This window comes from Acomys russatus, chromosome 2 (genome assembly GCF_903995435.1).
Source record: "Acomys russatus chromosome 2, mAcoRus1.1, whole genome shotgun sequence".
In the NCBI taxonomy this organism is placed as follows: Eukaryota; Metazoa; Chordata; class Mammalia; order Rodentia; family Muridae; genus Acomys; species Acomys russatus.
In genome coordinates this window covers 39,249,664-39,274,953 of record NC_067138.1, presented here as the reverse complement: position 1 = coordinate 39,274,953, position 25,290 = coordinate 39,249,664, and the positions used below count along the sequence as shown (strand labels likewise).

Below are 25,290 nucleotides of genomic sequence, written 5' to 3'. Positions count from 1 at the left end.
GACCTTTAAAAATATATATTCTAAATATCTTAATTATAAGAGAAATCAGAAAAATCTAATCTGTGAGCCAGACAGTAGTACATGAAGTATCATTCGGAGCATGGGAGTGGCCCTCAGCTGAAACAGAATGTCAGCACCAAGGCCATCATCAACAGAGTTACAGTTGTCCTCTGGCTTCACAATAAGCCCTTTTCTCTTCAAAGGCCCCTTCTCTGTGAACAGCATGCATCGGCCACACAGGAAGGATTTATTTATACCAATGTGGCCCACACCTAGCAGCTTTCAAGAACCAGAAACATACTCTTATGAACAACAAATCTGAGTCATAGCAGCTTCCCCAGAAAGAATCCAAATTACCACCACAGGTTAACACATGTGTGCACTTCAACCGTTTAGTTTGCTTACAGCGAAGGCAAATAGAAATGCTGAGCTCAACAGTTCCCGAGGCAGGAATCTGTCTGACCATCATGTGTGAGCACTGGGGAAAGCCACAGGGCAGCATTGGCAGCTGAATACCATGCATCAACGGTGAGTATGGCTGGCTGAACAACTGCAGTTACTTCTGAATATAAACTAAAAATAAACATTCTAATGACAGAGACTTGATATGATTTTTTTCTCCAAGAGTACAGATTTCAATTGTTCACAAATCAGATGATCGAATGAAAATGACAAAAAAAACACAGTAAGTATAAACATGGTTTTAAAATAGAGGTAATGCAAATTTGTCAAAGTGGCAATCTTAGGGAAAACAGAACAAAACTTTCACCAGGTTTGAAAATTAGGTGGACTCTAAATGAATATAAAGCAACTTCAGCCCGTTGTTAAGCAATGTTAGGGAACCACAACATTTCACGTCTATGAATATGCATTTCATAAATACATATGGCTGGAGGCAATGTGTGCCCAATGTGACAGCACTGCCTGGCAACTGTTGCTGCCATAAGTCCAGGGTGCAGGGTGAGAGGCAGAGTGAACGTGGCATGGCTGTGCCGCACAGATTACAGTGGATATAATATAATCTTCACAGCAGCCACCAGATGCACCTATCAAGTAACATGACAATAACGGACTGCTGCTTGCTAGTACCCTGGAAACGCTAAGGAAAGGAAATTAAGCTAGATTAGTACTAGTTTAGAAACTGTCAGTCCATACTATTATAAAAGTTGATAATTTATTATATAAAATTTTGATTGGCAGAGTACAGAAAATTATTTCTTTTGTCTTTACATATTTAATACAATTACCAGAGACGGTGTTAACATCTGGAAGAGCTCATTACAGACTATCAAAAGGTATTCATTTGGTGACGTTGTTCAGTAACAAATGCTAAGTAAATATAATGCACTTCAAAACACATGAGCTATAAAACAAGTATGAACATGGTGATCTTAAATAAAGACTCCTTTAACAAAAAATAACTAATGAGAAATACGAGGAAAAGGTTGCCAAGTCACACCAAAAAGAATAAATCAAATATTTCCTTTATTTGGATGGTTAAACTAAATAAAGTTTAAAACTAAACAGGCAATGAGGATTCAAAGTATATATAGTCTCATGTCTACCAATAACAGAAAGTTCTGGAGGCCAAGCATGCACTGTAGACCAGGTGCCTTCATCATAGTTACTCTGGTCTTCTACTTGTACTCAGAGGCAAAGGAGTATATGCATCAGGAAGGGAAGGAAACAAACCTGAATTGGGCAAAAATCTTGTACATGAACATGATTGCCGGTGGTGCACACGCCTTTAATCCCAGCACTTGACAGGCAGAGACAGGTGTATCTCTGTGAGTTCAAGGCCAGCCTGGTCTACAATCAGAGTCCAGGACAGCCAGGGCTACACAGAGAAACCTGTCTCGAAACAAACAAACAACAACAACAACAAAAACATGATGAAATTCATCTCTAGTGATGAGACTAGAAAATGCTGCTTGCACAGGCTTACTATGTATGTCCACAGTAACCAGGGAAAGGACTTACTGCAAGAAAAAGGCAGAGGCAAGAGCTCCGAGAGGTTGGAACAGTCACAGAAAAGTGAATACGACCAGAAAACATTGCCACTACACTACACTCTCATTGTAATAAACAAAATCAACCAATCACTGAGTTTGCAATTAAACTATTCTAAAAATAAAGCTGATAAATGAATGCACGCCATATGAATCATGTTGGATTATAGTATTCTATAGTCCTAAGTGCTTTAGGAAACACACATGCCACAAAAAAAGGAATTGAGACAATTTCACATTTCAGAATTCCTGAGTCTTATCAGGGAAAAGGAATACCAAAGCTCCAAACAAAACATCAATAGTACAGCAGATACCTCAAACATGGTTAATACTATGTTTATAGTTTTAAAGCTGAAGATTATGGGAATAGGCATATATATGTGTGTGTGTGTGTGTGTGTGTGTGTGTGTGTGTGTGTGTGTGTGTGTGTGTGTGTATAAGTAGTGTATGGAACTATAAACATGATTTTAAAGCTTGTTTCTTTTTAACAAGGCGTTTTGACTAAACAAGGCCACCTGAATGACAACTTTAGAGATGGTAAGCCCACCATGTTATAGGAATAAGATGCTTATTTAAAAGCCTAATTATTATTATTAAGAAGGGAAATGGTTTGGTCAGAGTGCTATCGGACAGCCCTTTGAGGAGATCTAAAAGTGAAACCAAGAAAATCATATAAGAACACGGTGAGCTCTACCTCTGAGCCACCTACTAAATAATTTCCCTTTCGCTTTGCATATTACACAGTGAAAATAAAAAGGAATCTTAAGAGCACTTGCTTGTATGGAAAGGAGTAAATGGCCCAAAATGACATAATGCTTGATAACATACATTAAACAGAAATATATCTATTTTCTTATAAGCAAGGAAAGTGAAGCAAAGTTGTCCTGTTTAAAGCAAACAAGTGAACAATAAACTAAACAGTTTCCCCTTCTGGAAAGATGACCTAAAGAAAGGACTTCTAGCAGTGATAAATTTAGAACTGCATATCTTTACTCATCTTTAAAGACAGATGCAGACAACTATTCATGGGCTTTATAAATAAAGATACTAAACAGAAAAAAAAATATTTAGATTATTTCTCTGTTCATAAATCCCCACAATAAAACAATTAAAACCACTAAAGTGCACACCTATAGGCCATTACAGAGAGAACAAGGGGCAGCCAAAGCTGCATCTACTTTTACATTTACAGACCCAGAAAATGATTCTTGCTTTTAGAAAATTGTGCAATTTAAAAACTAGTCAGTCTTGTTTGTGCCATAATACAATGGCACTTGTGTCAGCCATTAGGGAAGTGACTGGTAGGCCTGGGCAGCATACTAGGCTCTTGACAATCAGTTTGTAAGAATCATACAATATTGATTCCACCTCCAGAAAATGTGAGGGTCCTCTTGTTGTAGAAGGAAGAACCGCTGGGATTTGGCTGATTGCCTTTCACGGGAGACGTCTTCAGCTCCATCTCACAAGCTACGATAGCTGCGTTCAATTCCACCTGAGCACGATGGACTACATAAAACATGAGGCCTATGCTTATCACAATCTGTGAATAAAAAGAGCGCCAGTTACCAAAATCATATAAAAATAAAGGAAATTAACTCAATAACCAAGTGGTATTACAATGCTTCACATGGATACTTCTTAAAAGTGGAATGCAGAAAGTCACACATTTTACACAGGTATTTGCTGTTAACTGAGCAACAATATTCAGTATTAAATGCTGACTTGGGCATCAGAAAAGTGGGTTTCTAATACTGTAATTGTTTTATTTCTCCTGGAAGAAATACCTATCTGAAAACTTACAAGTTGGGCGCCTTTCACCAGAGTATAAGAGCATGTATAGACATGGAGATATTAGGATAGTGTGTGCCGCGACTGTGTGAGTAAGATGCAACTCTGTTCAAGACACACTGAATTTGTTGTACTTACTAGCATGGGAGTTATGGGAAGGGGCCGAGCTAAAACATGTCAGGTAGGAGACACACATACTGACTTTCTTCCTTAGTCTGATGAAGTATAAAAGAAAAAGGAAGGAAATGAACAAGATGTAAAAGCAATTCTTCTCAAGTTTCTCTGTTTAAATGAAAGGAGGCCAGAGGAGCAGGCCTCCTACAGGATCACAAGCTTCCCTTCCACCATTTGCTGGAAAGCAGGCTAGAGTGTAGGTGAAAGATTAAGGAGAACATATGTCTTTTTTTTTCCATTTCTTTTTTTTAAATAAATTAATTTTTTAAAACTATCAATAACCATTGATGGAGAAAACAAAATATTCCATGACAAAAACAAATTCAAACAGTACCTATCCACAAATCCAGCTTTACAGAAGGTACTAGAAGGAAAACTCCATCCCAAAGGGTCAAGCTACAACCAAAACTACTCAGGAAATAGATAACTATCCCATGGCAAAAACACAACTACACAAACGCTCAACTGGAAACAACATCAAAATTAAGACTCTTAACAGTCACTGGTCATTAATATCTCTCAACATCAATGGTCTCAATTCTCCAATAAAAAGACACAGACTAACTGAATGGGTGCATAAACAAGATCCAACATTCTTCTGCATTCAAGAAACACATCTCACCCATAATAATAGGCATAACCTCAGGGTAAAAGGCTGGAAAAAAATATTCCAAGCAAATGGTCACAAGAAGCAAGCAGGCTTAGCCATTTTAGTATCGAACAAAATAGACTTTCAACCAAAATTAATCAAAAGGGATGAGGAAGGACACTTCATACTCATCAAAGGTAAAGTCAACCAAGATGACATCACAATTCTGAACATCTATGCTCCCAATACAAGGGCACCCACATTTGTAAAAGATCTCCTAAAAAAAGCTTAAATCACACATCGATCCCCACACAATAATAGTGGGAGACTTCAACACCCCACTCTCACTGAAGGATAAGTCATTGAAACAGAAACTAAGCCGAGAAATAACATCATTAACCAATGCCATGGGTCAAATGGATCTAACAAATATCTATAGAACCTTTCACCCAAACAAGAAAGAATATACCTTCTTCTCTGCACCCCATGGAACCTTCTCCAAAATTGATCACATCGTAGGTCACAAAGCAAGTCTCAATAGATATAAGAGGATTGAAATAATACCTTGAATCCTATCAGATCACCATGCTCTCAGGCTGCAATTCAACAACAGAAATATCAAAAAGCCTACACATACGTGGAAACTAAACAACTCTCTGCTAAATGACACCTGGGTCAGGGAAGAAATAAAGAAAGAAATCAAGGAGTTTCTGAAATTCAATGAAAATGAAGGAACAACATACCCAAATTTGTGGGATACATTGAAAGCAGCGCTAAGAGGAAAATTCATAGCACTAAGTGCCTTGAAAAAGAAATTGGAAACATCGCACATAAGCATCTTAACAACACAACTGGAAGCCCTAGAAAAAAAAGAAGCAGAAACACCCAAGAGGAATAGACGCCTGGAAATAATCAAACTCAGGGCTGAAATTAACAAATTAGAAACTAAGAAAACAGTCCAAAGAATCAACAAAACCAAAAGCTGGTTCTTTGAGAAAATCAACAAGATAGACAGACCGTTAGCCAAACTAACTAAAAGGCAGAGAGACAGTATTGAAATCAACAAAATCAGAAATGAAAAGGGAGACATAACAACAGACACTGAAGAAATTCAAAGAATCATAAGATCCTACTTTGAAGGCATATACGCCACAAAATTTGAAAATCTAAGGGAAATGGACGATTTTCTTGATCAATTTCACTTGCCAAAGTTGAGTGAAGAACAGATAAACAAGCTAAATAGTCCCATTTCCCCTACAGAAATAGAAGCAATCATCGATGGTCTCCCAACCAAAAAAAGCCCAGGGCCAGAAGGTTTCAGTTCAGAATTCTACCAGACCTTCAAGGGCGAGCTAATACCGATACTCTTCAAGCTACTCCAAAAGATAGAAATGGATGGAAAATTACCAAATTCATTCTATGAGGCCATAGTCTCATTGATCCCTAAACCTCACAAAGACTCAACAAAGAAAGAGAATTTCAGACCAATTTCTCTTATGAACATAGATGCAAAAATACTAAATAAAATACTTGCAAAACGAATACAGGAGCACATCAAAGATATCATTCATCATGACCAAGTAGGCTTCATTCCAGGCATGCAGGGATGGTTTAATATACGGAAATCCATCAATGTAATCCACCATATAAACAAACTGAAAATAAAAAACCACATGATCATCTCCTTGGATGCAGAGAAAGCATTTGATAAAATTCAACACCCATTCATGTTTAAAGTTTTAGAGAGATCGGGGATACAAGGCACTTTCCTCAACATAATAAAGGCTATATACAGCAAGCCAATAGCCAAAATCAAAGTAAATGGTGAAATACAGCAAATTCCTCTAAAATCGGGAACAAGGCAAGGCTGCCCACTCTCTCCATATCTCTTCAATATAGTACTCGAAGTTCTAGCCAGAGCAACAAGACAACAAAAGGAGATCAAGGGTATCCAAATGGAAAAGGAGGAAGTCAAATTATCCCTATTTGCAGATGATATGATAGTGTACATAAGTGACCCTCAAAATTCCACCAGAGAACACCTAAAGCTGATAAACACTTTTAGCAAATTAGCTGGATACCAAATTAACTCAAAAAAGTATGTAGCCTTCCTATATACAAATGACAAGCTTGTAGAGGAAGAAATTAGGAAAACCACACCCTTCACATTAGCCACAAGCAATATAAAATATCTAGGAGTTACTCTAACTAAGCAAGTGAAGGACTTGTTTGAAAAAAATTTCAAAACTCTTAAGAAAGGGACTGCAGATGACCTGAAAAGATGGAATGATCTTCCTTGCTCATGGATCAGGAGAATTAACATAATAAAAATGGCCATCCTTCCAAAGGCAATCTACAGATTCAATGCAATCCCTATCAAAATACCTACACAATTTTTTAAAGACATTGAAAGTTCAATTCTGAACTTCATATGGAAAAACAAGAAACCCAGAATAGCTAAAACAATCTTGTACAATATAAAAGGTGCTCCGGAGGAATCTCCATGCCTGATCTCAAACAGTACTATAAAGCAATAGTAATTAAAACAGCATGGTACTGGCACAGCAACAGGCTGGTTGATCAGTGGAATCGAATCAAAGACCCAGAGATGAATCCACACACATATGGTCACTTGATTTTTGACAAAGAAGCCAAATCCATTCAATGGAAAAAGGATAGCATCTTCAACAAATGGTGCTGGTCTAACTGGAGGTCTATGTGTAAAAAAATGCAACTGGACCCATATTTGTCACCCTGCACAAAACTCAAATCCAAGTGGATTAAAGACCTCAACATAAAACCAGAGACACTAAGTCACTTAGAAGAAAAAGTGGGGAAGAGCCTGGAACATATTGGCACAGGAGACAACTTCCTGAACAGAACACCAACGGCCCAGGCCTTAATGTCAACCATTAATAAATGGGACCTCATGAGGCTGAGAAGCTTCTGTAGGGTAGGAGACACTATCAAGAGAACAAAGCGACAGCCTACAGACTAGGAAAAGATCTTCACCAACCCTACATCTGACAAGGTCTAATATCCAAATATATAAAGAACTCAAGAAATTAAACACCACCAAACCAAATAACCCAATTGAGAAATGGGGCTTGGAACTAAACAGAGAATTCTCAACAGAGGAGTATCAAATGGCTGAGAAACACTTAAAGAAATGCTCAACCTCCTTAGTCATCAGGGAAATGCAAATCAAAACAACTCTGAGATTCCATCTTACACCCATCAGAATGGCTAAGATCAAAAATTCAAGCAACACCACATGCTGGCGAGGATGTGGGGAGATAGGAACACTCCTTCATTGCTGGTGGGAATGCAAACTAGTACAGCCACTTTGGAAATCTATCTGGTGCTATCTTAGAAAAATGGGAATAGGGCTTCCTCAAGACCCAGCTACTCCACTCCTTGGAATATACCCAGAAGATGCTCCGGCACACAACAAGAAAATTTGCTCAACCATGTTCATAGCAGCCTTATTTATAATAGCCAGAACATGGAAACAGCCTAAGTGTCCCTCAGTAGAAGAATGGATAAAGAAACTGTGGTACATATACACTATGGAATACTACTCAGCTATTAAAAACAAGGAATTCCTGAAATTTGTGTACAAATGGATTGAGCTAGAAATGATCATAATGAGTGAGTTAACCCAGAAGCAGAAAGAATCAAATGGTACATACTCACTTATATCTGCATACTAGCCCAAGGGGCATGTCCCATGAAAGCCTTCCCTTACCAAGAAACTGGGACAGAGAGGAGGACATCCTATTGGGACTCTAAATGAGAGAAGCATGGGACAATAGCAAAGTAGAAGGATCCAGAGGGTCCTAGAAACCTACAAGTAGAACATTATGATAGGCAGATTTGGGCCCAGGGGTCCTGCTCAAACTAAGGCACCAGCCAAGGACAATACAGGCGGTAAACTTAAACCCCTTCCCAGATCTAGCCAATGGTCAGAACATTCTCCACAGTTGAGTGGAGAGTGGGATATGACTTTCTCATGTACTCTGGTGCCTCACATTTGACCATGTCCCCTGGAGGGGGAGACCTGGTGGCACTCAGAGGAAGGACAGCTGGTAGCCAAAAAGAGACTTGATACCCTATGAGCATATACAGGGGGAGGTAATCCCCCGCAGTCACAGTCATAGGGGAGGGGAATAATGGGAAAATGGGAGTGAGGGAAGAATGGGAGGATACAAGGGATGGGATAAACATTGAGATGTAACAAGAATAAATTAATTAAAAAATTTTTTTAAAAATTAAAAATAAAAAATAAATTAATTTTTTTGTTTTTCTTTTTTTTTCATATTTATTCAGATTACAACTCAATTGTTATCCTATCACTTGTATCCTTCCATTCCTCCCTCCCTCCCGCTTTCACCCTATTCCCCTCCCCTAGTCACGTCTTGGTAGCCTGCTTATTCTTTCTAACAGTGCCAAGATGTCTTAATAGAATGACGTGCTTCCCACATGGAAGCTTCTGGCTACTAAAGAAGAGGCGGGAGGTCAGGAGAGCAATCCAGCCTGTGTGGAGGAGTGAAGACAGCTGGATTTTTCCAGGCAACAGTAGAGGAGGAAGATAACAATGAAACACTGGCATGTGGGAGAGAGCTGGGAATAGGAAAGCCCACACCACCTACTCTGTGGGCACTTGGACCCAGAACACACACAAAGCAGGTCAAACTTGGACTTATGTGGAACTGGAGTTCTGCAAGGTGAGAACAGAAGCACAGAGCATGAGGGGGAGAGGCAGACGCTCAAGTCTTAGGAGAACATACACTTCAATTTTCCAGTGTGTAGGCTCTCCTCATGCTGTCGGCTACAAGACCCAGAAAAGAAATTATCTGTGGCTCACTTATAGCAAACAGAAAGAATCTGGCAGGTGTACTCACTCTATCAGCCATACCTAAGCTTCGTCCTTGCCTTTGCAATGTGGCCTTAAGGACTTTCCCTCTCTCTTCCACCTTAAATCCAGATGCATTAAATACTTTCTGAAACAACGTCAGCTGTAAACTTCAACAGACCACACCAAAGCACTGCTTCCATTTTCTCTATATATGTGTAAGCTGGAATTATGTTTCTTTTCTTTTCCTTCCTGGCTGTACATTAACTTTAAATATGCCAGCTCAAAAACAGGAGCTAACAACCTCCTGAGAAAGAGATGACTATAGTTTTGGGAAGCATTAATGATTACAATTGAGTAATTTACAACAGTGGTATAAAAATATAAAGTTTCAACAGTGAAAACACTGTGAGCTATTGAGGAATCCTACTCAAACACAGTATCTCTAAAAAGATATTTTAGACAGATTTCTAATTTCTAGGAAAGAGAAAATGATATTGAATTTATTTTAAAAAAAACTTAAGAATGCATTCCATGTCAGAATCCTCATTGCACTTTGAAATGGACACAGACACATAATATTCTGTAGACACAATAAATGTAAAAGTTAACACTATATGATTAGCATGCTTATCCATACGAAGCAAGCAAAATAAAAGTTCTAATTTGACCACTTCCCCTTGGTGGGGAGGCCTGGTGGACTCAGAGGAAGGATAAGCAGGGTACCAGAATGAGACCTGATAGGCTGTGATCATATGCGGGGGGAGGGGAATAGGGTAAAAGAGGGAGAGGGGAACAGGAAGATACAAGTGAGAGGATACCAACTGAGATATACTCTGAATAAATTATTTAAAGAAAAAAGAAAAAAATCACACACTTATTAAATATAAAGTTAGATTCTAATCAAATAAGTAACTGGCAGTTTTACTGGACTATAAATACAATAATTTAATAAACTGTCATTAATAAACATTAAAAAAAACAAGTCCTTGAATGTCAAATATTACCATTTTTTGAAGGCAAAGCTTTCATACAAAATCATGATACAGTATTTGACTTGCAATGATTTTAAAAACAATCCCTGTGAAAGAATATTTTTATGATTCTATTTTCTCATTTTGTGTAGGGTATTCAATGCATCTGACTAAGTCCATCTATTTCCACGTGTCCACACAATTAAAACTGTTATCCATATATAAAATAGTATTGGAATAACTATCTAAATTGAAGCAATTCTTCAACTGTGGTCAAGGAAACACTAGGCTTAAATCAACCCAAGGAGGGGTAAAGCCAGATGGTCCTTGGCCTTGAACTCACCTGTAAACAAAAGACAAAATATCCACTGACACTTTGTTCTGCGATGACATCTTCCATCGTCCGCAGGGTAGTACCCAAGTAAGAATTCAGAAGCTGAGTGGGAAGCAGTCCAACTGAAGATGCCATCAGATAGTTGGGTAAGGAAAGATCAGTAATCTAGAAAGTAGATTAAAAGCAATGATTTGTTATCAACTACCAAGTCACAAACATGTCTCTGTAAATCTTGCTACTGCTTTCTCTTCCGAGTAGACCATGAGGTGTAGATGAGTATCCAACCTTATAAATAATTATCAAAGGAATACATGCAAACTATCCATTTAGAAGGAAAATAAACTTTAAACAGAAGTTTCTATTCTACTCTACTACTATTAAAAGAGAAGATTTAGTAACCAAATTTTCTTACTCATAAGTAAAATCCACATACAGATCATTATGTAAGAACTTTTCTGGGCCACTCTCATCTGACTAAGTAAGTATCAACATTCTTTTTTAAATATTTTATTAATTTATTCTTATTATATCTCAATGGTTATCCCATCCCTTGTATCCTCACATTCCTCCCTCCCTCCCATTTTCCCCTTACTCCCCTCCCCTATGACTGTGACTGAGGGGGACCTCCTCCTCCTGTATATGCTCATAGGGTATTAAGTCTCTTCTTGGTAGCCTGCTATCCTTCCTCTGAGTGCCACCAGGCCTCCTCCTCCAGGGGACGTGGTCAAATATGGGGCAACAGAGTCATGTGAAAGTCAGACCCCACTCTGCACTCAACTGTGGAGAATGTCCTGTCCATTGGCTAGATCTGGGTAGGGGTTCCATGTTTACTGCACGTATTGTCCTTGGCTGGTGCCTTCACTTACCAGGAAAGTGAGACAGCATCAACATTCTTAAGTGGCAATGAGCCATTATGCTGTGACGCCAAGAAGCACTGGAATGGTATACTGCAGGGTTGAGAACCCAGACAATTACTATCTCCATCACTCTCGATGCAGAAATGTGTATTTTTTGGTGTCTACGTGATAATTTTTGTTTTCTTGATATTACAAAGAATCCACAAAGCCACAGCAAACACACTTGTATATTAACATGTGAAAGTCCAGGTAGACCCAAGAACCTGAGCAATCTTTTCCTCAAATATGGGCTGTATCCTGCTCACTTCTTGGCAAACAGACTCTAGCAGACCAGATGAGAAGCCACTTCTAAGATTAGACTATGAAGAGAAGAGAAGGGCTTCCTTCTCCCCTGGAGCAGGCCAGCTGCTGCACTGTAAAAGCAGCTCTGGAGAGTCCTACGTGGACAGGAACTGAATCTGCAGCCAGCAGTTAGCAAAGGCCTAGAGCCTGCCAACAGCCAGAGTGGGCCTGGAAGGGGGCTCTCCGCCAGTCAAGCCTCAAGATGGCTGGAGGTGTGGCCCACACCTAACTGTACAACTATGGGGGTGCAAGTCACATGCTCCCAACTATACAGATTCCTCATCCACAGACAGCACCACTAAGTTCATAAATGAGCTGTTACACAATAAGTAATATATATCTCTGTAATTTCAGGATAAATCACTAGGGAAGCAACTCTTGAAACAGTAAAACTTTACGCTACATTCCAAGTCAATTGCAATGACTTGCATACTGCCAGTAATGGCATGTGTCCATGATGCTTATTAACTTTAAGTAGTACATTTCAATCTTTTGTAGCTTGATAAAGTAACGATTACATCTTCCCATGATACCATCTGTACTCTTTTCATTTATACAGACACTGGTTTTGACTTTTTATTTATGATTTTTATCTGTCATTATTGCCCTTTATTCTCAGAGTGTTACTTCATTCTCACAAGTGTTCTTTACATAGTGAGGACATGCCTTGATCTGGTACAGCTAGCTTACACTTTCTTATGGTATTATGCCCAGACCCTGAAGTATGAGGCATAATCTCACTGTTGTTGAGATAATCCTCAAATGCTCATCTTATGAAAACACATTAATACACAATCAAGCAGTATTGTGAGGAAACTCTATTGCATTTTACTGTCATAAAGTCTTTTTGCTTCTTTTGTTAATCTTTTATTGTTTTCTGGATTTGTTTTTCTTTTTAATATTCACCACTATGTAATTCTGAAATTTATCCAGATTAAGGTAATGGCATGGATTTACTCCTTTCTTTTCCCAATAGCTAATTGCACACTGGGTAATCGATAGCTTCTTTATTTGCTTATGGTTTTAGTATAAATTTCCCACTCCCTTCAAGCCCTAGTTCTAACTATTAAAAATTACCACATCCATTCTCACTACTTACTTTCACTACAGATTACCTTGTCATTCAAAGAACTAACTTAAATTTTGTAATAATCTAGGTATAGATGAAAGATCTATACATTCGGTATCCCTTATCCAAAATTGTTTTTATAACTACTAAAGGATTTTAACATATTTTACTAAGCATTGGCTATTTAACCCATGTGTCATGCGTTTGTTAAATTCTAGTCACATTCTATACTGTGAGAGGAACTTCATATACCCAATTTAGTTGTTCTTGGTACGTAGAAAGCTTTTAAAACTTTTTTAAAACTAGTTTTAAGAGCGAGGATTTTATCCACCTAAAGACAATTGCTCTATGGCAATCATACAATAATCATGCTGAATTAATTTATAGTCCCAAATGAACAGGAGATGAAGCATTGCTGGAAAGAATATTACAGCAGCAAGTTGCTATTTCATTTCATCTATCATGGAGCCAATGATTGTCCATGCAAGATGCCCTGAAAGTTGCTGAAAGAGACACAGAACAAGACACAGCAATTCTCTTCAAGGGAATCAATCACACATACAGTCAAGCACACAACTATCCCAGACACAGGCAAAAGGGAGCCTTGGAAGGACTAAGTGCAGAACACTAAAGAGTAGAGAGGAGTCCAAATTAGTTGTGGGAGTCTAGGCCAAGGGGCAACTTTGAAAGAAAGGAGGTGGTGAGACCAGACACTGAAATCTAAGTGTGGGCTTAGCAGGCGAAGGTGGGTGAAATGAGGAAGGCAGGTGTGCTGGTAACGCATAAGCAGAGACAACGTGGGAGGGAAGTACAGACATAGTAATGAAGTTGGCAGGACATTCTGTATTGTTTAGAGGTACATGCAAGGGAATTTTGAACACTGAAGACAGTAAAAGTAATTAAATGAAACCTGTAGCCGACTCGCTAAAGGGGACCAAGCCACTCAGATGAAAGGAACCAGGGCCTTTACTCACAGAAACAAGGGGTTTTCTTTAGAATAAATGTGTTAAATGTATACAATGACAAAATAAGGTAAAAATGACTGATAAAGACCCTGTGCTATAGTTAACATGAAATTTATCAAAATTATATTTAAAATAAATATTGAAGAGACCGAAGAAGCAGCTAGGCAGATAAGAGTGCTTCCAAAAGCCTCTAACTTCAGTTTCTGGGAATCTGACGCTCCCTTTGGCCTCCGTGAGCACCAACATACACATTTATACTTTAAATAAAAATTGGGGTGTTGTGGAAATACAGTGTACTGTTCTTGTAGGACCCATGTTCAATTCCCATCACCCACACTGGGCAGCTTGGGGATCCAAAGCTCTCGCTGTTCCTATATTAAGTCAACGTTCACCAAAATGTTCAGGATGAAACCTTATCATGGGGAAAAAGCACCGCCACTTCCACGTGCTATTTCCATAAAGCTATATAAGAGAAGCAAATGACCGACTTCCAATAATCACTTCACTCTGAACAGCTTTGCTAGAAAGGACATAACATAATCAGCTCCTAAGTTACTAATAACATTACTGAAGATTCCATGTTATTTTAATGTAGAATTTCCAACAAGCCCAAACCCTAGTCAGAACCTGTGTTTTTCTAGTCTTTGACAAACATATGTTTCTACAGTCTTTTCAGAAAGAGGTAAAAAAACCCACCCAATGCAATGCCACCAGGATTCCCAGCTACCAACAGGACCCTGGGACTTGGCTCCAGAGGTAACCTCCAAATCCAAAGAGCCCATGGAAATCTCAGTCTCAACCATTGTCAGCTGCACAGCTGCTATGGTCAGAGACAGAAATTAGCTAGTGAGACTTTCAGATTATGAATGCCACCCGACTGACATACATACTATAAAGTACTCACTTATATTTGTATGTGCAAATTATTATTTTATGTGTACATGTGTGTCTGAGTTTATGTGTTTGAGCCATAAATATGAAGGTGCCTGAAAAGGTCAGAGGAGGGGACCCTGGAACTGGGGTCACAGGCAGCTGCACGCTGCCCAGTGCGGCACTGGGAGCCAGGGCCTTTGTGGGGCAGCAGCTGCCATTTGCCCAGCACTGACAGTACATGTTCTCTTCTTCAGAGTTACTGGGACCACCCTCACAGCAACTTGGAAGCCACATTCTCCTCAGGCAGAGCATAAAACACAATTCCTGTGGAATTCTGCTCCAGAAATATGCTCATTTTTTAAGTTCACACTTCTCACACAGAGCTTTACAAACTCTAAAGCACTAAAACTTTATCATTTTTACACAGAATAACTTCACATAGAATTACTGAAAGCATAAAGGCAATGTGTCCAAAAGATGTCAAATTTTACCCCTTAACTCTGTGAGTGTAGTATCGGGTGGGCAAATCACAGCTTCTTACACTGGATGCAACATCAAGGCTTGTGCATCTGGAGTCCTGTTTAGTCAATTACTTTTAAGGTATAACATAAATTCTAAGTATAATATATTCAGTATTGTACAGAAAAGTCACAAATCTCTACATTGATTTTATTAAAGGCAGAAGATTATTAGTGACTATGGCTTCTCCTTTTCACTTACTTCTTGATATAGTGTGTGCTTTTCCTGCATATGTGCTCCAAACACTTCCTGTCAACGTTTCAGAAATGTTAGAGAAGAAGGCAAAAGAGTTCAAACATGGTAGTTTTCACTCTTAGGAAAATGAAAACTATTGCAATTGGCTTAAGGGACTGGGGTGTAGATCAGTTAGTAGATGCTCACATAGTCTGCACGAAGCCATGGGAATCACCCAGGCCAAGGTGTAAACTGACTAGAGGTCTGCATCTCTAATCCTAGCACGTAGGAGGAGGAGGCAGGAGGCTCTCAAGAGATCAACACTATCTTCCACTACATAATGATTTCAAGACAAATGTCCGATACAAAAGATCCTGCTCCCAACAAAACAAGACAAAACCACCAAAGCAAACAGAACCCCGTAAGTGTCACCCCCTTTTCCGCACGTGCTTGCATGCCTTCCATCGTTGCTAGTCTTGGCTGTGCATGTTCAAAACGTCAGCCATACAACTGGATGTTGCTCATCCTTCACTCTGTCTACCACAGCTTGTTAAATGCACCTTTTAAATGTGAATCCACCACCTGGTCAAATTCCCACTCACTGTCTTCCTTTCTAACATGGACTGAATCCTACAGAAACCGCTAACACGCAAACCTGATCCTCAGCCAATTCTGGCCCATGGGTCTCAGAAGGGATGGGTTCTTCGGCGTCATCTCCATCTCATTTCGCAGTCTAGCCTTTTATCATCTAACACCTCGGTTCCGAGCTCCTGCCACATCTAAGTGCTCTTAGCGCTAGCACGTACTTTGCTCCTAGAGAGGGTACTGAGGCTTCTTCCCACTCCCTTGGGACTAGGGCGTCTGCCATTCATTACACAGATTCCTCCAGGACACCCTGATGCCCAAAGACAACGCTGGACAGCAGCTGGAAGTCTCACAATTTTTCCCTGGCCCAAGCTAAATTTTGTGAGCAAAGACACCTATCTTGTTTTTTAATAATTCTCCTAGACCATTATGCAAAATATCTAATAATTATTAGGTTTAAATATATGTTAATTGGAGGCTAATTATATCAACCTCAGAACTGGTTTGTTTACAAATATTGAAACAATGTTTGATATTTACAAACGGCCTTTGAGATAAAAAAAAAAAAAAAGTCTACTTGTAATGGACTATTCAAAGGCCCTTGCCCTAGCACACAGAAACCATTTTACCTAGAAGGCACTCTCATGAGAATTTACACCATATATCTAGCATGCTTGTTTTCCACTGGAACGTTCATGCCTTGGGGCTTTGACTTGCTCACAGCATCAGTGAGGACACAGCACACAGGTCCTAATTCCCTGCTAGGCGGAAAGAGAATGGAAGCCAAAGTATTTCCAGTACTTCTGTGTCAAAACTGAGATGCTCAGTTTGCTCACCTGTCCAGCCCTTAACAGGCCTGAGAACAAACGTGCTACTAGAAAAAGGTAGGACTGGAGGAGCGTGGAGGCGGCTCCTACTGCATCAGATGGAGAGGGCTTTAGGACAAAGCGCCTCTTATTGACTGAAGTGGCTTGGTCATCTAGATTCACCCCTAGATTAGGAACTGCTTCTAATGGTTCCCAAGTAATTTGGAGATGAATGGTCCATTTGAGGATTTTGATTAACACATAACAATGAAACGTTCTGTGGGGTGGATAAGAGTGGAATCTTATTAAATCTAACCTCTAGAGGACAAGCTGAAATTCTTTACATTGTTTGATAAAATATAGGTTTACTTTTCATATTCACTCAACAAAATTGGTCAAATACCTTTTACACATAAGGTCTAACTCTAAACTGAAATTTAAAGAGATAAAGAGAGACAAGTATTGCTGTGTGGTCACTAACAGTCACGTTGCAACACATAACTACACTGAGCAAGAGGAGGTCACAAAAATAATTTGTAACAATAACTTGAGTTAGAAAAACATAGATCAGCAACTACAAAGCGAAGAAAAACAAGAACAAAAAAAGTTAATCATTGTTTTCTGGACTATTACCTTTCACATTCTGTAAGCAGAGAAAGAGAAAAAAAACTCTAAAATAACTTTCCAACTTGGTATTTTTGTTTTTGGTGTAGAAAGGTTTGTTAAGAAACTCCACACACTGCTATGAGCTAGAGAAAAAGATGTGTGAAACTTAAGCATATATACAACAGAAATACCAGTATAAGTAACTGCAGAGCATGAACAGAGAGAGGAGCTTGGGGGAAATAACAAAAGCCAGCTGTTTTCAGAGAAATAGGACGGTCTGAGGACGTGGCTAAGATGCTATCTGTTTGGCAGTGTGCTCACCCTGTCCAGCCCTTCCGAGTTAGACAGTAGTTCCCCCAAAGCGGACTGTCTCCCCTATTTCTGTTGTGCACGCCATGTGCAGCAGATCAGTGTTCTTTAATAGAAGAACAAAGGATGACTTGATACATTACCTCAGGACAAGCAGCATCTATTCTCTTTGTTCCAGGCCATCGCTGTGTTCATAGCATAGAACAAGATTTTAAGGAAATGAGAAAACATTTTTATAAAGCATGCTCTCACTAAGTTCATTAGAAAAATAAAAGAGGTAATGCTAACCCAATGTTCAGAACATCTGCTTTTTAAAAGCAAACTGAGATTTTGCCTACTCTTGACCATTTTTAAGTAAGAGAATTGGAGGCCAGATTCATTCAATGAGTTTGTGGTGATGACATATTAGCTGACACAGAACTAGAAGCTCCTCCAAGTCCCCAGGCTAAGACTAATGTCACGTTCATGGCTTTACACAGACTTGCCCACAGTGTTTTAGTTCATTGTAATAAATGTAAGTACAACTGTGAATTAAATTACTAAAAGTACCCCTTCTTGATGAATCAGATTCTAGGGAAATGTACTGAAGGGTATGTTTCAAGCTATATATGGCATCTCTGTCAGTATTCCTGTCAGTATGGGCTTAGGCTTCCTGATCCTTCAGTCAAAATCAATCAGATAAACAAGCAGAGCCATTCCATGGCTGCTTCTAGCCTTTTAAGAGTATACTCAAACAACCAGAGTAATGACGATCTGGAGGGTACACCATCCTTAAAGGTACTCCCCTGAGACACAGGCTGGGTGACGCCAATGCTTTGTACTTTCACATGTAGTTGTTTTGTTTTCATTTTACACACAATCATCCTACTTGCACTTGGATTGTTTCTGTCTTGAGAAGATGACTTATGGGCCTTTCTCTAACTGCAACAGCAGGAGCTGAGGCTTGGTGGGCATTCTGTAGTACTGACTTTAAAGCAGAAGTGGCTGAACCCTTTCCAGTAAATGTATAGTAGTACATAGTTTAGGCTGTGCAGGTATTGGGTCTGCGTCAACACTTGAACACTGCTATCTTTTCTCCAAAAAATAAAGAAGAAAAAGAAAAGCTACAAAGAACACATATATCATATACAGATGCCAAGACCTGAGTTCCACAGACTGTTCATGTGCGGGAGGTTCTGTGTACCACATACACAGTAGTATAGTTGGCTGATCCTTGGTCTGATAGCTAAGGCAACTCTGTAGAGCGCTTCAATCTCACAGGAAGGTCCTCCAACATGTTTGCTACACAGGGTTCGTAAGGACAGCAGACCTCTGAGAAAGCTTGTTCTTCTATCAAGCAGCCACTATCTGTGGGCAAGTTATATTTCAACAGTCTCAACTGTAAGATGAAGATTACAGTAGATGTGACGTGTACATGACAGAATGGTGCCTGTTGTTTCATACAGGCAACATAGATACTGTTAAACTTTTAAAAATGTCCTTTTCTTGGAATGTAGAGAACAGAAAGAAACAGTAATGAGCAAGCCATATTGTATCACAGCTTTGTAGTGGATATTATTAAACACGTTTTACAACACAAAGTATGTCTCAAAAAGCTTAACTTCCTACAGATGACTTAGTAAATGTTAGAGCCAAGTCTGACTTAAGACTGTGATATTTGTCCTTTGTAAAATGCTACCTCTTAAGATTGATACCGTCTCAAACAATGGCTGTTGTGGAGACTTATGGGATCACATGCATGGAAATCTGCTCTGTATGTGGGAAGTGGCACACAACATGAAAGACAGCCTTGTACATATAATTTATGCTTCTTTTAATATTTAAAGTTAATGAATATGTTTCAAATATTTATGGTTAATCAAAATAAATTTCCCCTGTACATTTGTTTGAGAGAAGGAATCTACAGGAGTTTTTTTGTTTTGTTTTGTTTTGTTTTGACTTTGTATTATTTTCCTTTGACTAAAGTGAAAAAGACTTTTAGGAACTCCTGTGGCACAGCCTTACATCAGACCCATTAGGTTTGGAACTATTGTTATAAATTCCCTCACTCATACAACCCATAGTCATGTAGTCTTTGGAGATCAAGAACAACCATTTTATTGCAGTAAACTTTAAAATGCAGGTCTCCAAGGGGGCCTCACAGAGTGGCTATTGCAAGGGCAGTTTAATGTTTATTAAATGCAGGTAAGATGGTCTAAATAGATGTGTCACAGCATTTCTTCTAGAAAACTTTATTCTTTAAGTATTTTGTCCCCTGTACCTATTGTCAACAGTCCCTCTTTACTATCTAGAGCTCCTTTTAATTGGAAACTGAGAAAAGTGAAATCTCAAGTTTCTCGTAGAGATAGGATCTCATTTCCTAAACTTAAATAGTGTCTACTTCTAAGGGGGCCGAGGACTAAATAAGACATCAAAAGGTGCATAGAAACTTAACTGTAGCAGGAAGAACTAGTCTAGAGGTAGATGCGATTCATTCTCAGGGAAAAGAAGACTCACCTGAGGAACTCACGCAGGGTAACAGCAGATTACAGTTGTACTGCAGAGTTATTTTTTTGGATAAAGATAGGAGAATATAAGCCTAAAGGAGAAAGCAGGGACACTTTGTATGAGGTAGAGGTCCCTGACTCAGAGCGGAGGCGGTAAGTTGAACTGACATGTCAGGAGGCCAGACCCACAGGACTCAGACCGTAACACCTGGGGGTAGGCTGCCAAGTACCAGAGGCATCATGACTGCACCAAGAGCTCTGAGCCCCCATTCCCTGCCACCACCCTATCATCCTGTGAGGTCAGTTAATACTTGTAACTTGTTCAGGCCAGGAAAAAGTGAGATCCACTTACAAAGGACACTTGTCCGTGCAGAATTAACTCACTATTCTTGCCATCTAGTTCAAGGCAATGCAACTTGCTCATTGACATGGATCCAGTCATTTTTCAAAGTCTTGGTACAATTGACTAGTATAAAGTTACTCAAAACTTATGTTCACGGTTCAGACTGCAAAATGGTAGAAGTTGAAAGGCTGAGTATGTGGGAATCTCAGTGTGAACTCTACTTTAGACTCACTAAATGTGGGGAATTCAGGCATCTGCTCCCTTTGCTTTAAAAGTTAAATCAAAGCTTGGGTACGATGACTCCCACAATGCAACAGGCAACCGCTCATGCCCATGCCCATGCCCATGTAACCTGTTCAGGCCAGGAAGAAGTGAGGTCCACTACAAGGGGCATTTTCAAGCACAAAATGTAGTTCTGTATACACAGCAACTAAGTACAAGGCAATGGCTCTGCCAACCCGAATCCCAAAGTCAAAACAACGTAAGGCAGAGAGAGAGGGTCCTTCCCCAAAATAAAGTTGGATACACACAAGCGAACCTTTGCTTTTAGCCCACTGAAAACTAGAGGGTGTCTCCGCAGCCTAATTTAGCCTACCATGAATAATCTAGTAAGAAAGGTGTGCAGTCATCTCAGATGTGTGTTCAGTTAGGAGCCATACTTAGCAACATGCAAACTGTGCGTTCAGAGATCTGCAGATACAAGATTCCACCAAAGACACTCTGAGCAGGGAGACGCTTTACTTGTTTCCCAGAAGAGATGATTCGGGGGGGGGGGGGGGGGGATGCAAATACAGACTTGCAAATTTTCATTTCTTATAGTTTAAGCATCAATACTACAAACCGCTATTTTCTATTTTGGGAGTTTCAAGTGTTCTGTGTCAGCGTGTTAATCTCTATCTAACATACAAGAATGATTTAAAAATTATGGTTAATAATTAGATGCAAAGCGAGTCCCTTTTCATCGGCTACATATTCAACTTTTATGACTGGCTTCTGCCTCTAAGACATAAACTTCCTTGATTACCAACAATAGTATGGGCCAGGCAAAATACTGCCTTCAAAGCATTAGCCCAACAGACACTCATGACTCTACAGCATTTTACAAATAAGGAAGCATGGCGTTCATATAGCAGGAACCAAGCAAAGACAATTTTCAATGCCTGTACTTTGTGTGACCTTTATACCTAACTTCCTCTTTGAGCTAAATATTTTATTCATGGTCACTGAGTCAATGAGAAATTATCTTCAACTGGAGAGGAGGGTACTTTCAAAGATTCAATGAAGGGAAAAGTAGAAAACAAAAGTAGTATGCTGGGTAGGAGGCCGAGAGGTTGGTGGCAGAACAAAATTCTAGAAGGCAAATGGGAAAAAGCAGGTTAATGTCGACATCACCCTACAATGTGTTTTCCTGCTCTCACAGATTGTTAGCAAACACAACAAACTACTGAGGTTGAAAGGGCTTCTCCTTCCAGAAGACGGTTTAGGAGGATGCAGAGCAACAGACCATGTCTAGTGGCTTCACAACCCACCCAGCTTCTGTTAGTGTTTGGGAATTTTATAGAAACACGTATCACAGCAGCTGATTACAGGTTTAAACTGCAGGTGACTCTACAAGTTCCAGGACACCTGAGGCATCATTTCCTTCTTTCTAGGCAGGTGACAATACCCTCTTCAACAGAAATGTTTCTTCTTTTTCTCCTGACTCAGTAATGTCAAAATGAAAGGCTTCTGACCCCTGTCAAACTCAACTATGTACCTTAAACTATTTCCAATAGTACAATGCTTTTTACACATTTAATATAAAAGAGATATTAGGAAAGGAAAAAGTAAGGCTGAACAAAATAAATATCTTCCTCAAGATCCATGACTTTATTAGGTACTAAGTATTCACTGAAGAAACAGAGAGGGCCATAGGGCTCTGTTGAGGCCATAGTCCAAAGTTTGGCTCCACCAGATTTATTTGCAGAGATCCATGGGAAGTAACCACAGGAAGAGCAAACAGGAGGTAGACAAGAAAACGCAAACCAGACTTTATATGTATACATGCACTATTAGATATGTACTTCTACCAGCTGGAAAACCGCAGAGACCTGGAAAAGAGGAGCCTAGAACGGCAGTTGTCACATACTATGTAGCTAAGAAAGGGTGCAGGTTGTGCTGGGGACAGCACACTATCAGGATTAAATTATACACGTACCTGGGGCCCAGTCCGTCTTCAAAGTCTTGGTACAGCTGATCTATTATATGGTTAATGAGTGAAATGGTGAAAGCTGAAAGACTGAGGCCAAATTTACTGCTGTGTTTCAATACTTCATGCGGTTTCCTTTTAGTTGAAGGGCTAACTAACTACTTGGGACTCTGGGGTGTGACCTCTAGTTCAGAATCATCTCATGCAGGAAAGAAACTCAGTCATCTAGTCCCTTTTCTGTAAACAGTGAAGTCAAAGCTGGATGTGGAGGCTCATGCTTGTAATCCAGCGCTAAGGAGGTCGGGCCACTCTGAGGCCAGCCTGAGCTACACGGTGAGTTCTAGGACAGCCTGGGCTAGAGTTAAACCATGTCTTAAAAAAAATCTAAGTCAGATAGTTTTGATAATTTGTTCTAAAGCATAAAATTTCCCATAAACTTGGAACTATGGTCTAGACAGAGCCTTACTTTACCCTATGGCCCTCTCTGGTACTTCATGGAATATTTAGTATCTAATAAAGTCGTGGATATTCATCTTAGTACAGTAGGAAGTTAGTAGCTTCTATTTTAAAAACTACAATCTTAAGTCTATATAATATGAAATCCCCTAATGTAATGTTATGGCCTATAAAGCAAACTCAGCTCAACATGTGGAGTCTGCTACTTTCTCGCTGTGCAACAATGAATAAATTTCCTTTCTCTCTGTGGGGAAAAAAAAAAAGTCGTGGATATTGAGGAAGATACTTATTGACTACAGCCTTACTTTTTCTTAGTGTCACTTCTGTATTAAATTTGTAAAAAGTACTATGCTATTGTAAATCTGTAGCTGTGTTTAACAGGGGTCAACTGGGTCAAGCGGTCCCAACCCTCAAATCAGGTGCACACTAGCTATAGAAACCGACACGGAAAAAGCAGAAGCTATGACAACAAGGGCAAGAGTCTTCAGACGGTGTGTGTGAGAAAGGTGGATGGTCATTTTACTAACCACCCAAATAACTTCAAAATAGAATTCTAAAGAAAGATAAACGGGATTCTCAGCTTTTACATAGTATTACAGCAAATTACTTTCAAGAAACCTATTACAAATTTAGGAGACTCCTCCAAGAACTGGGGTCTAGGGCCGTCCCCTCCACAGCCCCCATGTAACCGGAAACCTGAATCAAAACCTTGATGCATTTATACAGGGCAGAGAGAAAGCTAGGAAGGTCGAAAGATAAAGCCTTATTGCCCAAGAGCTGCTGCCAAAGCCGCTTCAGACCTGCAAAGGCAACGGGACACTTTTCCTTTGCCTGCCACCCCCGAGCCAACTCAAAACGATACTTTGTCTCATCTGTCTCATCAGACTCATACACAAGCACACTCAGAAGAAAATGGTGCTTTATCAGCTTTTCCGAGGGGTCGTGTTATATGAATTTGTAGTATCAATTTCTCAGGGTACCATAAAAAACGTCAGGGACTCTTCTCTGATGGGGGGGGGGGGCTGGGAGGAAGAGCAACCGGACGCCCCACTTACCGAAAACACTGCATTCTGAAGTCCAAAAGGTATGGGAGTCAGCCGGGCCAGTGCCACCACCTTCAGGCCGCTTCCTCCCTCCACGACTCGGATAACGGCGCTCAGCTTGTCGCTGCTCTGGATTCTGGCAGCCACCCAGGCGGTGAGCAGCCGCTTGCAGACCACATGAGCGATGAAGGTGCCGATGAGGACACCCACCACCATGAGCCCCATGCCTAGCACGAAGCCGTACAGGTAGCCGGCCGCCACATTGAGCACGATGTAGCCCCAGCCGCAGGGGAAGGAGACCACGATGAAGCCCACGACGAAGAGCAGGACACCGAGCAGCGAGTCGAGGCTCTCCACCCAGAGCAGGAGGTGCTGCAGGTAGCGGCGGACCAGGGCCAGGGAAGCGAAGCACAGGGCGGCCAGCACGCACACCAGCACGAGGCTCCGGCACCAACAGGTGCTGCCGAGGCAGCAGCAGCGCCAGTTTCTCACCTCGGCCACCCCGACCACCACGCCGCCGCCGCTCCCGGGGCCGCCCGCCAACGCCCCGGCCGGCGCCGGCAAGTCAGAGGCCGCGGGCGGACCGTGGCGCTCCAGATAGGCGCCGAGCAGGGCGCCCGAGGCAGCCGCCGCCGCTGCTGCCGCCGCCGCCGCGCTAGCCCCGCCCCCGCGGGGAAGGCGGTCCTTGGGGCAATCCCCTCCCGCCGTGCGCTCCGGTGCCCTGCGGCCGGGCTGCTCCGCGCCGGTCGGCCGGGAGGCGTGCTGCAAGGCCCGGGGCAGCGTGTGGAGCAGGCTCCCGCCGGGGCTTCGCATGCCTGGGCCTCAGCCGGCCAGTGCCTCCGTTCCCACTGCGTTCGTCCGCCAGCGGCTTTCCATGGCACCCTACACGCCGCGGGGTGGTGGGGGTCTCAGTTCCCTGCGTCCGCTTGCGGGAGGGGACGGCCGG

The 25,290-nt window shown here is 40.8% G+C and overlaps 1 protein-coding gene across 1 annotated transcript; it reads right to left on the bottom strand.

Annotated features, from left to right (window-relative positions):
* Nucleotides 1-2,418: 2,418 nt before the first annotated feature.
* Nucleotides 2,419-25,290, bottom strand: Tmem64 (transmembrane protein 64). The gene is made up of 3 exons (XM_051160524.1): nucleotides 24,357-25,290; nucleotides 10,733-10,888; nucleotides 2,419-3,549 (listed from the first exon to the last, which is right to left on the bottom strand). The coding sequence occupies exons 1-3, from the start codon at nucleotides 25,155-25,157 to the stop codon at nucleotides 3,358-3,360; spliced, it is 1,149 nt and encodes a 382-aa protein (XP_051016481.1). The 5' UTR covers nucleotides 25,158-25,290; the 3' UTR covers nucleotides 2,419-3,357.